This window comes from Calonectris borealis, chromosome 1 (genome assembly GCF_964195595.1).
Source record: "Calonectris borealis chromosome 1, bCalBor7.hap1.2, whole genome shotgun sequence".
In the NCBI taxonomy this organism is placed as follows: domain Eukaryota; kingdom Metazoa; phylum Chordata; class Aves; order Procellariiformes; family Procellariidae; genus Calonectris; species Calonectris borealis.
The window spans coordinates 146,312,857-146,327,053 of NC_134312.1; the positions used below are offsets into that span (position 1 = coordinate 146,312,857).

Genomic DNA, 14,197 nt, shown 5'->3' on the forward strand with positions numbered 1-14,197 from the left:
CATTTCTGTGTCTGACACAGGACCAAAACTGGTAACATAGATGTCTGTTTTCACCTGAGTTATTCTCTCTGTAATAAATATAGGCTCTGCATTAGTAATTGCTTTGAGATGCAAATACGTGCTTGTGATGCATTTCTCTATTAACAATTTCTGACTCACTCAAAAATCCCCAAAAGCTTGAAATTAAGAAGATGTTTGAGGAGGAATTTCATCCCTGATCAAATGCAGCTGTCGACCTTTGGGAGCCCAGGCTCTCTTCTCATAATCAGTGGAAAGAAACAGGCCCTTCAAGGGTGCAATTCCTCTGACCGACAGGTTTTGATCATAGATCACAGAATGACAGAATGGTTTGGGTTGGAAGAGACCTTAAAGATCATCTAGTTCTAACCCCCCTGCCACGGGCAGGGACACCTTCCACTAGATCAGGTTGCTCAAAGCCTCATCCAGCCTGGCCTTGAACACTTCCAGGCATGGGGCATCCACAACTTCTCTGGGCAACCTGTTCCAGTGCCTCACCATCCTCACAGTAAAGAATTTCTTCCTAATATCTAGTCTAAATCTACCCTCTTTCAGTTTGAAACCATTACCCCTCGTCCTATCACTACACACCCTGATAAAGAGTCCCTCCCCATCTTTCCTCTAGGCCCCCTTTAAGTACTGGAAGGCTGCAATCAGGTCTGCCCGGAGCCTTCTCTTCTCCAGGCTGAACAACCCCAGCTCCCTCAGCAGGTGCTCCAGCCCCCTGATCATCTTCGTGGCCTCCTCTGGACCCACTCCAGCAGGTCCATGTCCTTCTTATGCTGGGGGCCCCAGAGCTGAACATAGCACTGACAAGAGCAGAGGGGCAGAATCACCTCCCTCAAACTGCTGGCCAGACTTCTTCTGATGCAGCCCAGGATGCGGTTGGCCTTCTGAGCTGTGAGCGCACATGGCCGGCTCACTTTTGATACCTACTATAGGATGCGATGAAGTGTATCTTGGAAGGACCTCTTCCCCTCTGCTGGCGTGGGTGATCTGCCCAATTTCAGACATCTATATTATAGATGTCCAAAGTTAGGTGAAATTAATTCTACCCTCAAGACTCTAAGTCTTTCTGGCATCTTTTCAAATCCAGGACTAATTTAATTTAAGGGTGGAAAATTCAGAAGTTCGTTACATAAGATATGAGCATCGAGCCCTATTTTCAAGCATCTCTGTGTAAAGTGAGAGGAGAAGGAGAGAAAGGGATGAAAGCAATGTGTTGGTCTCACAGGAGGAAGGGGTGGGGGTAGCCAGATTAAAAAAGGGCCAGGAAGAAACATAACAGATGGTTTACACATGGGTAGAAAATGAGAGAAATCTGGGGGATAGAGAGCTGAAGGAGGGCTCAACAAGGTTAGGATGGCAAGCAACTATTCACATGTTATGGTTTTAAAATAGCTGCTGTAGAGGTTATCAAAATGACATACCAATACAGATTCGCTGCAGCTGTCTAAAAACGGATGGTTTGGGGATCTGTTTTTAACACAGATTTTTGTCGCCGGCATAATTTTATACATGCTGACCAGTTAGGGAACCCTGCAGCAACCTGCTAGCTCCCTGTCTCGCTCTGCATAAAAGAGTACCAGAAAGAAAAGAAACCCAAACTACATTCAATTACAGCATCACGTATGCTCTCCTAATCCAACCTCAGATGACCTCAATGACTGGAAGCAGAAGACTTTCAGTGACCTTTGTACTGGGCCCCATTTGCCAGGAGACAAGTCTATTTTCTGGGTTTTGTTTAGCTAATGAACACACAACTCCCTCGTCAAGGCCCGTGCCGAGAGCAGGTACCCATTCGGGAGGGCATCGTGTAGACGATGGTCCCGTGCAGCTGGGGACTGGCCCCAGCAAACACATTATCCTACCTCCCAGTCCCGGGCGCAGTCGGTTGTCGTAGCCGTCCAGCAGACCGTCCAAGATCCTGGTGAATATAGTGATGTTATCATTGGCGTCCTCTTTTCCCGATGCTGTTGGCGTTTGCGAGAAGCTATTTTACGCAAATGAAAAGAAACATGTCAAAAGCCGTCCCGGGGCTTCGGCCTCAAGGGGCTTCAGTCTCAAGGGAACTTTGCGACGGGAGCCTCCGAGCCTCTGCCCTCTCCTGCCGCTCCAGCTGCGGCGATTTCATCACTGCTGTAAGCAATCACAAACAGCTCTCCCTGGAGAAGGAGGACCCAAGGAAGGACCCGTGCCGTGGGGGTACAGCCCTGGGGCGCTGGATCGGGGGACGCCTGAGCCCACTGACCCTCTTGCCATAATGCACAGGGAGATGCCCGTCCCCCGCCGCCGCCTTGCCCCACCTCAGCCCCACCACCTCCCCGCCGCTGGCATGTCTCCATCCCCTTCAGGGAGCAGGGTCAGCTCATGGGGCCAGCAAAAGCTGTTACTGGTTTTATTCCGGGTTGGCTCTCCAGTCTTTGGGAACTGCATCGGCTGGCAGGGGAGCGGCACGAGCAGCACGGGTTTGCCTGGGGACACTCCTTCAAGTCTGCCGGAAGGTACTCTTTAATCCTTACATGCCAAACAGCTTCTAATTTCCACAGTTTATGTAATTTGTTCCCAGAACAACGGATGAACTCTAACCTTATTTGAGGATAACAAACTCCCACTGCGTTCAAAAATCCCACCCCAGATCACTGGGGTATCTGAAAAAACATACTACGGTACAGAAACACAGTTCTTCATTCCACCTCTCTCTTTTGCATAAATTAGTCCTCCCTTGTAGTATGCAAATAACAACAATGTGTAGTGGGCCTCATTCCATATCTTTTCGGCCAGATTCGGTTTTATTCTGAAGTCTTCTTTATTTCAGTGAGATATGTACAAAAGTATTTCAGATATGGTTGTTCAAGCCCACAAAACATCACTGATTTTTTATTTTAAACTTGTCTGGTCAGGTATCCATGGCTCGGACTTAGGAAGCCGATTCTCCAGCTCACAGCACAACTATAACTTGCATTTTTAAGTCCATTTGATTTTCATTTAAAGATGCTCAGGAGAATCCCCTGCCTACTAATGTCTTCGCTTACCTAAAGAACAGACATATAAATTTATCCATAAGCATGCTTCACCTGCAAGCAATGAGCATCTCTTAAGACTCAGGGCTCATTCAAGTTTCAGTCTCTGCTGAAATCGCCAACAAATGCTCCAACTGCGACAGGGCACATCGCCCCACTAGGAACCGTACCCTGCCTCACGCACCCTGCCAGCAGACACGCTCCAACAACCTGAACTCGACGTGAGCCAGTCACCCAGAGATAAAAATATAAAAAAAAAAAATCTGTATTTATTTACTACCCGTCCCCAGGGAAATAAATCAGTAAATAAAGAGAGAACCTCAAAGCATCCCTCTGAACAGCTTGCCTTGCAGAATGCTTGTAACATATGCGCTAGGCTTACCTAACAGAACAGGGTTTGCACAAAGAAAGACAAGGGACCTCAACCTGGTTTTCCCTGCACAAGGTTTACACTAACGGGACCTTGCTGACACCCATGTAATGAGTCTGGAAGTCTTAAATGACAGGAGACCTGGCTCAGGACAAGCTGCTGGTGGCCACGTAGCCCTCACAGACGCGGGGACCCCCAGTCCTGCGCCTGTTCCCTTTACAGCTTGTGTGCTTCTGCTGGAAAAGGAAAGAATTACAAAGGAAAAGGGGGCGAGGCCGGGCGGTGGGAGCACGGGTCCGATTCCCAGGAACACCAAAGCACATGCAAACGCCTGGCCGAGGAGGCTCCTGTGGCCCGAATGCCATCAGCACTGCTGCGACCCTCAACAAGCTCAACACTGGAGAGCCCAAGGCCACCAAGGAACTCCCCTTCACCGCAGGCGGAGGCATAGCCACAAATCTCGCCCATTTTTCAGGCATCTCTCTGTGATCAAAAGACCAAATTAATTCTGTTTTCTATGCTGTGACCACAACCTCTAGTGAGTAACTGAGGCAGACAATATCACGGACATGTTTGACTATAATGAAAGACAGTTAATCCAGCAGATGCAAACTGATTACAGAAACATTAGACATCCTTGCATGCCAGACCATTCGAGGCAAAAGACTGTATACGTTTTTTGTCAATGGTAATCACAGGGATTCACCACGCGAAGGTGAATATTTACAAGCAGCAGCCTACCGAATACAAACAGGAGACAGAAGTTACAGAGGTTCTTCATACGCAGCGACCATAACTAACGCTTTGGTAAAATCCTAGAATACTATTTTAAACTCTTCTCATTTATTTTCGCTTCTTTTTTTCGTAAGAAAGAGATATGCATCATGCTGTCTGCCTGCTTCGCTATATCAATGTAGGAACTCATTTTCATTTTCCAATGCATCTGACAAAGAAGCAGAGAGATCAAACTTCATTTTATTCCTACAAGTTTCATGAGAAGCAGTGACTAGACAAGGGGAGAGTGATCTAAATTAGTGCCTCATTAAGTAAAAATGTGAGGTCAGCAGTCATCTATTCCCTCTGGCTCGCTGACTGGGCCAGTCAGCACGCATGTAGCTCAGAAACAGCCTCAGCAAAACCAGCCCACCTCCTCTCTGCTAATTAAGAGATATAGAGGAGACTTGCAGGGTGATTAGGAAAGATCCTGGGAGAAAAGGACCGCGGAGGTAAAATGTAGGTGTTGCAATGGGAGATGGGAACAAGGGATGCCAAATGCGGAGCCAGGATTATTGCAAAGGTACTGTGCTGGGGGCACAGGATACAAAGCTTCACTAGTTTCTCTGCTCTTGAAAAAGCTTGTTATTTTTAGTGCTTATGGCTGAATTCAAAGCCAATTGAACTCAGAGGGAAGATTTCCATTGAACTATTTTTGTCGGGATGGGACAAAATATACTTAGTTCTCATAACTGCTCCTCTGAATCAAACAAGAGTAATTGATGCTGCTTCCTTCCATCTCGTGTACATCTTTCACAAGAATAGTATACACACCTCAAATGCTGAAATACTTTTCTATCTCCACAAGGAAAGCTAATTAATAAATGAAAAAGATGGAGAAACAACTGGGGTGAAGACTTATAAAAAGTCTGCACTTCATCTGCAAAACTGCAATCCAATTTAGATTTGGCAGATTGCTTCACCCGAAAAAGAAGGCATCTGATGCTGAATTTCGGAGAAATGTCAGTATCACGTGAAGTTGCATTTGCAGATGGATTACTGTTTGCCATTAATGCAAACGATACTTTTTCTTTCACAGAAAAGTTAGCGCTTCATTTATATTTTTGAGATTGCTGGTGAAATAGCAACTCACGTTTTGGAGTAAGTGCCGAGGTTGTCTTTTCTGACATGAGACCTTTAAACTGTACTTGCAAAGTTATGTGCATATATTAGATACTATAGCTCTATGAATAGTGAGAAAACAGGTGATATCCTAAATTATTTCCACACAGCTAAAGATTAGATTTTATCAACATATTAGTAGGTAAGCACATTACTGCCCCTCTGCAACCAAAGATGTTTTTATAGCAGACATTTTCAGTTATGGATAAAAATAAACCTAGAAAAGAACCCTAGGAAAATGCTAAGAAAATTCAAAGATAATTACATTTAAAGCTCATTACTGAACATAAACTAAACCAACCAGGAATACTTCTCATCACATTTATTTAATATTGCAATTTCAGGGTGACTGAAAAAATCAGAAGCCACAGAAGGGGCCCATCAGCGTAAAATGTAATAACACTCTAAAGATTCTCAGCTACCTCTTCAGAGGAGTTCATCGTTTGCCATTTTAAACATCACTGTCTTTTTTGCCATCTAGTCAAAATCATGACTAGTACTATTCATAGCTTAGTTGCAATAAGAGGAAAACGTATGGTAGATATTTCATGATTTCCCCAAAACTTCAAGAAAAAAAAAAGTAAGACACACTGGAAAAATAACTGAGGAGTATTTTGTGACTGAAAGCTGTATATTTTTTCTCTCTCTTTTAAGAGTAGAGTTTCCAATAGCTTGCTTTAATAGGATTGGAATTATACCAGAACTTCAGACAAATTAACAGTTTGTGGAAAAGACAGTGGAGAACGCACTTGCACGCTTTTGGATACTGTCAGCTGGCCAGACGTCAGAGGATTTACTTTTCTAAGCTAGCTTCTTACCATCCCTTTCTTACAGATTCTTGAGATATGAAAATGTTGATATTTTGTGAATTTGTGCAATGAAGATTCAATTCTTCCACATCGTTAGGATAGGGGAGAGGACTGACTGACAATAATGAAACTTTAATGGTCTTGGCAGATCCTTAAAGAATAATTTAATTCCTTTATTTAGCAAGAGCAGTATTTTACTACCTTCTGGGAATGAGCAATTTGTGAGCAGTGCAATGAAAGCCTGTTTTTCATAGGGCGCCGTCTTATCGTCCTCACCCCCTTGCACCTTAACGCCCCTTTCAATATCCTGAATTTCTCCCAGTAATTAAACACCTCCCAGTACTCTCAGCTCCCCAAGTCACCGACCTGCAGCTTCACTAGGAGGCAAGGCGTGCCAGGGCTGATCCTGCACCGAGCACGTGCCGGATGGCCTGCAGGTATGCGCCTGCTATTTGGCCAGCCGGCGGGCCAAGCCAAACAGAGATGCTGAAGCCGTAGCTTTCTGTTCGGCAGAGGGATTGACTGATAGCTGTCTGCCTCCTCCAAGCAGTTCTAGGTACCCACTTAGTTTTCCAATTATTAAAATTGTCTAATGGGTTCAAAAAGCTATCTGGAGACATGGAGAAGGGAAGGAAAACAGAATAAAAAAAATAAATGGATAAGCATGACTGCGTAGGCATATGATAATTCTTACAACATTAGTCTTAAAAATATGAGGAAGAACTCCCTAGCATCTGCAAGTACTTGGAAAGGGATAACCTAGCAGAACTAACTGCTTAGGGTTGCAGAGACTAACTTGAAATAACAGCCTGAAGGAGAGGTATGTTTAGCCTAAATAGCAGGATTATGGTCTTAGTGATAAGGACTGTGAGCTAGTGGAAAAGTATGTGAAACTACAGACACGCCACAGACTGAATTCTTACAGTGTACAGAGAAGCCTTGGGTTGGCTACATTTAATTGGGATCTTCTGCCTTCCGTGTTTCTACTATTATAAATATTATTAGCAGATGGCAACTAAACTGTGGTTACACCAACAACATCTGTCCCCATTGGTTTCGGCTCTCGGACAGATTTCTGAAATTGCACATCTAAAATGCGAATGCGCAGGGACTGCGCGTCACCAGCATGTCCCCAGAGATGTCCCCGTGGACAGTCTGGCGCTTGCAAAAAGAGTCAGGGTGCAGTAAGGTTGGCTGGGGCATGGGGCCGACCACGTGCTACCTCATCTCAGGGAGATCTCGGTGCAGGCAGTCACCCATCGCGTCGACCCTCGCAGGGCTGCAACTGCGTGGGCTCCCCGAGGGCCAGAAAGTGCAAGATGCTGGGCAGTGCCACGGCACCCGCGGAGCCTGGCAGGACAGGACCCTGCCTATATTGATTTCTTTCCTCGACTGATGTGCTCAGCCTCACAGCATCGCTCCTGCGGGCATCAGTCTGAAGGGAGCAGAGTCCGAATTATTTTGCACTTCTGCTGACCCCCTGCCAGGAGAGCACCCACCTTCTGCCTGGTTTTGTCAGCCTGACCCTGTGGGCTTTGCACACATGAAACCGAGACTGAATTCAGCGCAATCCTTCACGTAAAACAAATGGGAGGAATCAGCCTCTCGTCTCACCTGAAAATACTCTTCATGGTTATATTTGACTTTTAATTACTCTCTAGTTCTATTATCAATGTTTACTTTCAAGACAATTGAGACCTATCCTGAAATGCTCCAGCAAAATACCTTAACGCATTAGAGCATTATACAACTCAAGGCTGAATTCAAGCGCACTTGAAAAAGCCTTGACTCATGCTGGACTTCTTCTGCCGAGGTAGACTCATAAAACTGTTACACCAACAACGGTGGGGGGCTTCGCATTCTCTTCTCGTTTCATCTATATCTTTGAATTTTAATGCAGTGATTTTTCTTTAAATAACTTCTACCAACTATGCCTACAGTCCTCCTCTACTGCCTATTGATGTGGATAACTCTCGATAGTCATTTCACATTTATGTTAAACATTAATCACAGACTTTTGCAGAGATTTCTGAAGTAGCCTAGGAGACTGAGATACATAATTCCTGTTTATTTTACCAGGCATTATGCATGACAATCCCCCAAGGTGGCTTTGGCTATGTCAGCAAAAACTGTATTTATGATTTACTATAAATATGGAATGACTATGGAGAATTGTAGACAAATCTCTGCCTTCATCTGTAATGTCCTACTGTATTTTGCTTTTTAATTTGTGCTCATTTGACCAATCACTTTTATCTAGCACATTGCAAAATGCACTGCAATGTAACAGTGCGGTCCAAACATGGATGAAGCTAATAAAGAAGAACCTGGTAGCAACAGCAAGTATCATCAGTATTAGATTCTTGCAGTTAATATACCAGCCTACATGTAAATTGTACCGTTCTGTCCTGAAGAGTCAGTCCCAAAGCACTTAGCAAATTACACTCTGAAACTGCTTCTGCCTCTGAAACAGAAGCGCTGGAGCATCCTCTGTCTTTCGAGCAGGGTCAAAATTCAGCCCTAAGGCAGCGTGTGAATGGTGCAGTGAATTGGAGCTGCTTATCTCTGCAGGCCCGACTAAAATTACTAGATCAGAAACGGGGGGCGCGGGGGGGGGGAGGTTACGTGATGATCTCATTTTAGTGCACAGAAGCTTTTTGAGTAACTCGCAGAAAACAACTGTCCTAGTTTCCCCCAACTGTCCTGTTCTGATTATCTGCCGGGTTACAGGTCACACCGATTCCTACCTGGGACTTAGATTCAGTATTTGCTTTGGAGTCGAAAGCGAGAGTTAAACCCTCTTTTTTTGCAGCCTCGCCCATCTGTTTTTCTGTTAGGGGAGTAACACAGTGAAAAGAGCCCACACCAAACAGGTCATGCTCAACTATTGCAATGTGCTGCTTTCTGCAGGGATGCTGGACAATCAGGAAGGACTTAAGGTTATAGTCCTCAGGATTTTCTCAATGTGGTAATACTCTGTCAAATTACAACCACGCCAAGACAAATTTAAAACCAGTCCCACACTATCTATGCCCTCTTCATTTCTATCACAGAGTCCAGGGAGAGTTTTGCCTTAGACCACAGTGAAAGCAGGACCAAGCTTTTCCAAGGTGAGTAAATCAGTGTGCAGCTCTTTGCACCCTTTGCAGCGTGCTGTCCTACAACCGTTCAACTGTGGTCACAGGCTCCCACCTGCCTTCACAGGACACACACTGGAGACAGGGCTAAGTTTTGCTTACAGCACAGACAGTCACCACTCAAAGTTTAGTCTTTCTCCTAGTTCCAGTCTGGAAAAAATCACTTTGCTTGAAATCAGAAACTGATTTGCATCTCCATTTTGTATCTTCTTATAGCAAGGAATTGATGGGTGTGCTTGTGAATCAGCACGTTGGGAGGATTCATTTTTTTCTGGTGAAATCATAAATAATTGTTCTCCTCCACAAAGAAGAAACAACCTACGTTTCCAGAGCACTTGCGAAATGCTTTTTCTAGACTCCATTGCATAGCCCGATTTTGGAAAGTTCTTAAGATCTCTGGGCTTACGAACAAACATATAAATAGGGGTTTTCTGTTTGGTTTTGTGGGTTTTTTTTTTCTTCCCCTAAGAGCTATAGTAGGAGTATTTCTTCAATACAGTTTTCAGAATATCACCATCAGGAAAGCATCCAAAGCAAAAATAAGGAGACAGGATTTCTTGCTATATGCTTCAGGGAAACACAATTTCTAAATATTTTAGCAAGTTTCAAACTCAGCCATCCTTCTGAGCAGTCACGATCTTAGCTTACTCACTAGGAAAGCCTGTACCAGCTTGCAGCATGCACCGAGTCCTGCTGTTCCAGTCTTGCACTACTGCCTATAGCCTGCACCCGCCAGGTGAGGGGGAAGGTGCAAGCCCCCCTCATCGCAGCTGCGGGGGCAGAGAGCTCTGCAGCCCCTGGCTGTGCTATGCCCAGGTCAGAGCGCTCAGCAACTGTAGGCCTGGCCTGAGCTCCCCGTGCCCCCCAAGCCTTCCTGCAACAGAGTTACGGGCATAAAGAACCGATAGGAAACAGTAAATTTGAGCAGGAAAGCATAGTGCTCCCTTCCCCCTGATACCAGCACGTTAGGATGAAATTCAAAGCCCACTTGTTTTGTTCAGCTGCTCCGCACCACACCGAGCCAAGGTTTTTCATTTACTTAAAAAACCCACAGCAAAAATTCAAATGCAATTGCCAACTTACCCGAAGTGGCTGGCTAAACTCATGGAAACGCAGAAGAGGAAGAAGTTTTTGATCATGATAAAGCCAGAGACCATCCCATTGTCCATTCCAGAGGAGAGGAGGAACGCAGGTGGTTGCTTTGGTAAAGGTGCAGCTGCTCACTTTCCTCTTACGCTGCAACAACACACAAAAAAAGATAAATTATTACACGGACAAACAGCAGGATAGCCGAGTTCAGCTAACACCGCATCTTCTGCTATCTGTGTTTTTCACAAACTTATTGAGGCTTATGTAAACATCAGCTGTTTATGTAAAATTTCGTATCTTCAAGGACATGTTTTACCTTCTGTTGATGGCAAACTGCAACACAGGAAAAATTCTTAGTGGCCCAGTTTTCCCTTATATTCGCCCGTCATATAAGTAACTAAAGAAATAGTCACCATTTTCCAAATGCCAATTTCAACCCTTTACCTATTTCAACAACTTCCACACGCCTGCAAACCTAGGGCTGCGTGCAGCCGCCGCATCCCTTCCTTCCATCACAATTTTTTTCCCATTAAATACCCGGCTTCCCTTTCCAAAATCCCAGTTGAAATGCCAAGAAACACCTACTGCTTCTTGGAATTCACGCTGCTGATGCACGGCTTAGCAAAAAGAGGGTGGGATGGGGCGGGGAGGGGGGCGAAAAAGTGACCTTCCTCGCAAAGGCACATAAACCTCACGCTAGCACGAAGAATAACAGTAATGTAGCTGCTCCAGCGACTGCCGCTTTTCGGATACCTGCCTCAGCGACCAGATCACCAATTTCAGCATTGTGCACTAACGTTTTCCTCTGTGCCCTATTAAAAAAAAAAAAAAAAAAACAAAACACAAAAAAACCAAACCAAAACAAAACCCCAAAACCCCAAAACCAACAAAAACCCAAAAACAACCCCGAAAAACACACCCAGAGGGGAGCTGCCTGGATTTTCCACCTGAACCCGTGCCCCCCCGCGCTACACCGCTCAGCAACTTAACTCTCCCCACCCCGCCGGCGCAGCAACGTGAAAAGCCCAAACCAAAAGCCGCCCCCCGGGGCTCCCCCCGCCCGGCCCGCGCTGCCCCGCGGCGGGTCCCGCTCGCTCCGCGCCGCTCCGCACACGGCGCACTGCGGGGCCGCCGCTCCCTTCCGCACACACGCAGCCCCGGCCCGCCCGCACCTGCCCGGCGACCGCCGCCCGCTCCCCTCCGCCGCCGCCCGCGCACTGCGACCCTCACGGCTCCCCACCGCACCGCGGAGGGTGACACCGGCCCGCCCCGCCGCCCCTTCCCTCCCTTCCCATCCCCGCCCGCCAAAGTTTCCCGCGGCCATGTGCGCGGCGCTGGGCGCAGCGGCGGCCGCCCGGGGGCTGCGGGCAGGGCTCCCCGCCGCCCTCCACCGGCCCGGCCGGGCGCGGGATCCCGGCGCTTACCGGCCGCCGGCGGGGGGACGAGGGCGAGGGGGCGGTGTTCGTCCGAAAGTTGCGGAGCGGCAGCGGGAGCGGTGCGGGTGCGGCGGCGCTGCCTCCCCGCCGCTGCCAGGCGCGGCCCCGCCGCAGCGCCGCGCCCGCGCCCGCGCCGCCCCCGCGGCCGGGAGCGCGGGTCGGTGCGGGGGGCGCGCCCGCCCCTCGGGGACCCCCGCGCCGAGCCCCCCGGGAGGGTCCTGCGGCTCCCCGAGCTCCCCGCACCCGCCTCCCGGGAGCAGCCCCGCCGGCCCCCCCCCACCCCGGGGCAGGGTCCTGGGCGAGCGCCGACCTCCGCGGGGAGAGCCCCTGCCACAGCCCGGCCGTGCAGGTGTCGTGTGACCGTGGGGCAGGGCCATTCACGACAGCGGGTGAGGCTTGCCGGTATATCGACTCCTTACACACACACATATAAGCACACATATCTACACACATAGATCTGTATCTATATTCCTCTTCTGTAGCCAGTGGACCCGATCTAAACCATTATAACTCTTAAATGCTGAAGTGGGGATTTGCACCCGCAACATTAACTCTTTGTACGGCCTCATTATTGGACATCCATGTTTTTTATCGGTATTAAACATCTCAGGAGACCCGTGACAACTTCGAGGTTTCCTTGTGACTGTATGTAGTGTTATTCCAGAAAAATGGATGCACTGCTTCACAGCCTCAATATAGGGAGCATTACACTTGCTACGTGTCCAAGTCACATATATTATATACTGCTTGCAGGTGTGGAAGGATTGGTGCATTTTGAACTATCCAAAAGACAAAATGAGCGTCGTATGGTCCCAGTTCTTGCAGATTCTTTCAGACGCGTGCAACATTTTGTAACACGTGAATGTTACATGTGATAAATATGATTTCAGTATATACTGCTGTGACCATACTTTGAAATAATACTCCAAACTCAGTTATTAAATTAACAGTTCTAACGAGGTAATGTCTGTCTTTCAGGCAACATTATGGATCAATGAGGCATTTGTCTTTTTCCTATATCCATAAAAAAGCTCTATGAAATTAATCCCTCCACTGAAATCGATACTGATTCTGTAGCTCATTGCCATAGAGGGTGCTGCTATACGTGTGCCTACTTCACGGTCTGCACGGTTTGAATTGGAAACTGGTCCTTATGAATTTAGATTTTTTTTTTTTTTTGGTTATATGTGGTGCTTAGATGCGTTCTGGTTTTCTGGTAATTGATTTATGATCTTAAATGCAGAGCCAATGACATACGTTGTTCCTCGTTGTTCCTTAGTGACTTCAATAAATATGAAGTTGTGAATGAATGTTGCTATCAGAATAGCTTTCCCGGTGCTTAAAAATATCTGAGTAAAGTAGTATGAAGCGCCAGTAGTTTCTCATGATAATGTTCTTGCCTAGGAGCGTTTAAATCAGATTTTTTACAGTGCTTTGATTTCTAGGATGAACTATTTATACCTCTGTATAGGTGATGTTGTAAAACTATGTGATCTTTAAATAATTTTACAAAAGCAAGCCGTAGATATATTGGCCTAGACTTTCCGTGTGAGCAGGCGAGAGCTGCGCACTCTCCGGCTGTTTGCTCCAGCTCTCCGGTAAGCGCAGAACTGAGCCTTGATTCCTCTGGCTCGCTACATCTTCCTCGCGAAGCTACGTGCTGCGGATCCGCTTCACAACATCAAAGGGAGAAAGCATTTCAGGCTCGGGGAAATAGCAAGGAAACGTTAAAGAAAAACTTAAAGGAAAAGAAAAAATAAAGGAGGAAGCGCCTTAGCGAAACGGCGAGCTGGTGAACACCGGTGTCGGGCAGAAAGCCGCGCTGGCCGTGACAGACGACGCCCCGCGCCCACGCCGCGCGGGGCCGCACCTGGCCCTCCCCGCGGTGACCGCCACGCGGGTGGGCGCCGGCGGGAAAGGGCCGCCCTTTGCCCCCCGCCGCCGCCAGGGGGCAGCACAGCCCCACGCAACCCGGGCAGCGCGCGGCGACGCGGGCAGCGGCGCCTGCGGGCGGCGGCAGCCCCCGGGCGGCGGCGGGGGGGAGGAGGGGGTGCCGGGCGGGACCCGGTGGGTCATTTGGCGAAGAGGGTGCCCGGTAAAGCCGCTGGGAAGCCCCCGCCTGCTGTGCGGCGCCTTAAGTGTGGCGAAAGTCAAGCGGCCGGGAGGAAAAGGTGCCTGGGCATGGCTGGTGGCCGTTGTGGCGGCCAGGAAGGGCATCTGCTGGCTCCCGACAGCGGCGTCGGGTGCGTCTTCTTTTCTATAGCCTTGTCTGTGTGGTAGCTGTGTAACCCAGACCTGGTTCTGTTTGCCAGCTAATTATAGTTGATGACGCAATATATCTGAAACACGTTGTTTATAATGCAAGGTATGGACTCCCGGGCAAAGGTGCTTTCTTGAGAGCTTGTCAGACATTAATTGC

The 14,197-nt window shown here is 47.7% G+C and overlaps 1 protein-coding gene across 1 annotated transcript in view; it reads right to left on the bottom strand.

Annotated features, from left to right (window-relative positions):
- Window positions 1-11,902, bottom strand: part of GABRA5 (gamma-aminobutyric acid type A receptor subunit alpha5) — a 58,811-nt gene extending 46,909 nt beyond the window's left edge. Inside the window, exons 1-4 of the mRNA XM_075134928.1 lie at window positions 11,767-11,902; window positions 10,337-10,489; window positions 1,890-2,011; window positions 1-68 (exon numbers count right to left, since the gene is read on the bottom strand). Coding sequence (XP_074991029.1) covers window positions 1-68; window positions 1,890-2,011; window positions 10,337-10,422 — 276 coding nt within the window. The 5' untranslated portion in view covers window positions 10,423-10,489; window positions 11,767-11,902. The remainder of the gene's footprint in view (window positions 69-1,889; window positions 2,012-10,336; window positions 10,490-11,766) is intronic.
- Between the last annotated feature and the right edge of the window lie 2,295 nt (window positions 11,903-14,197).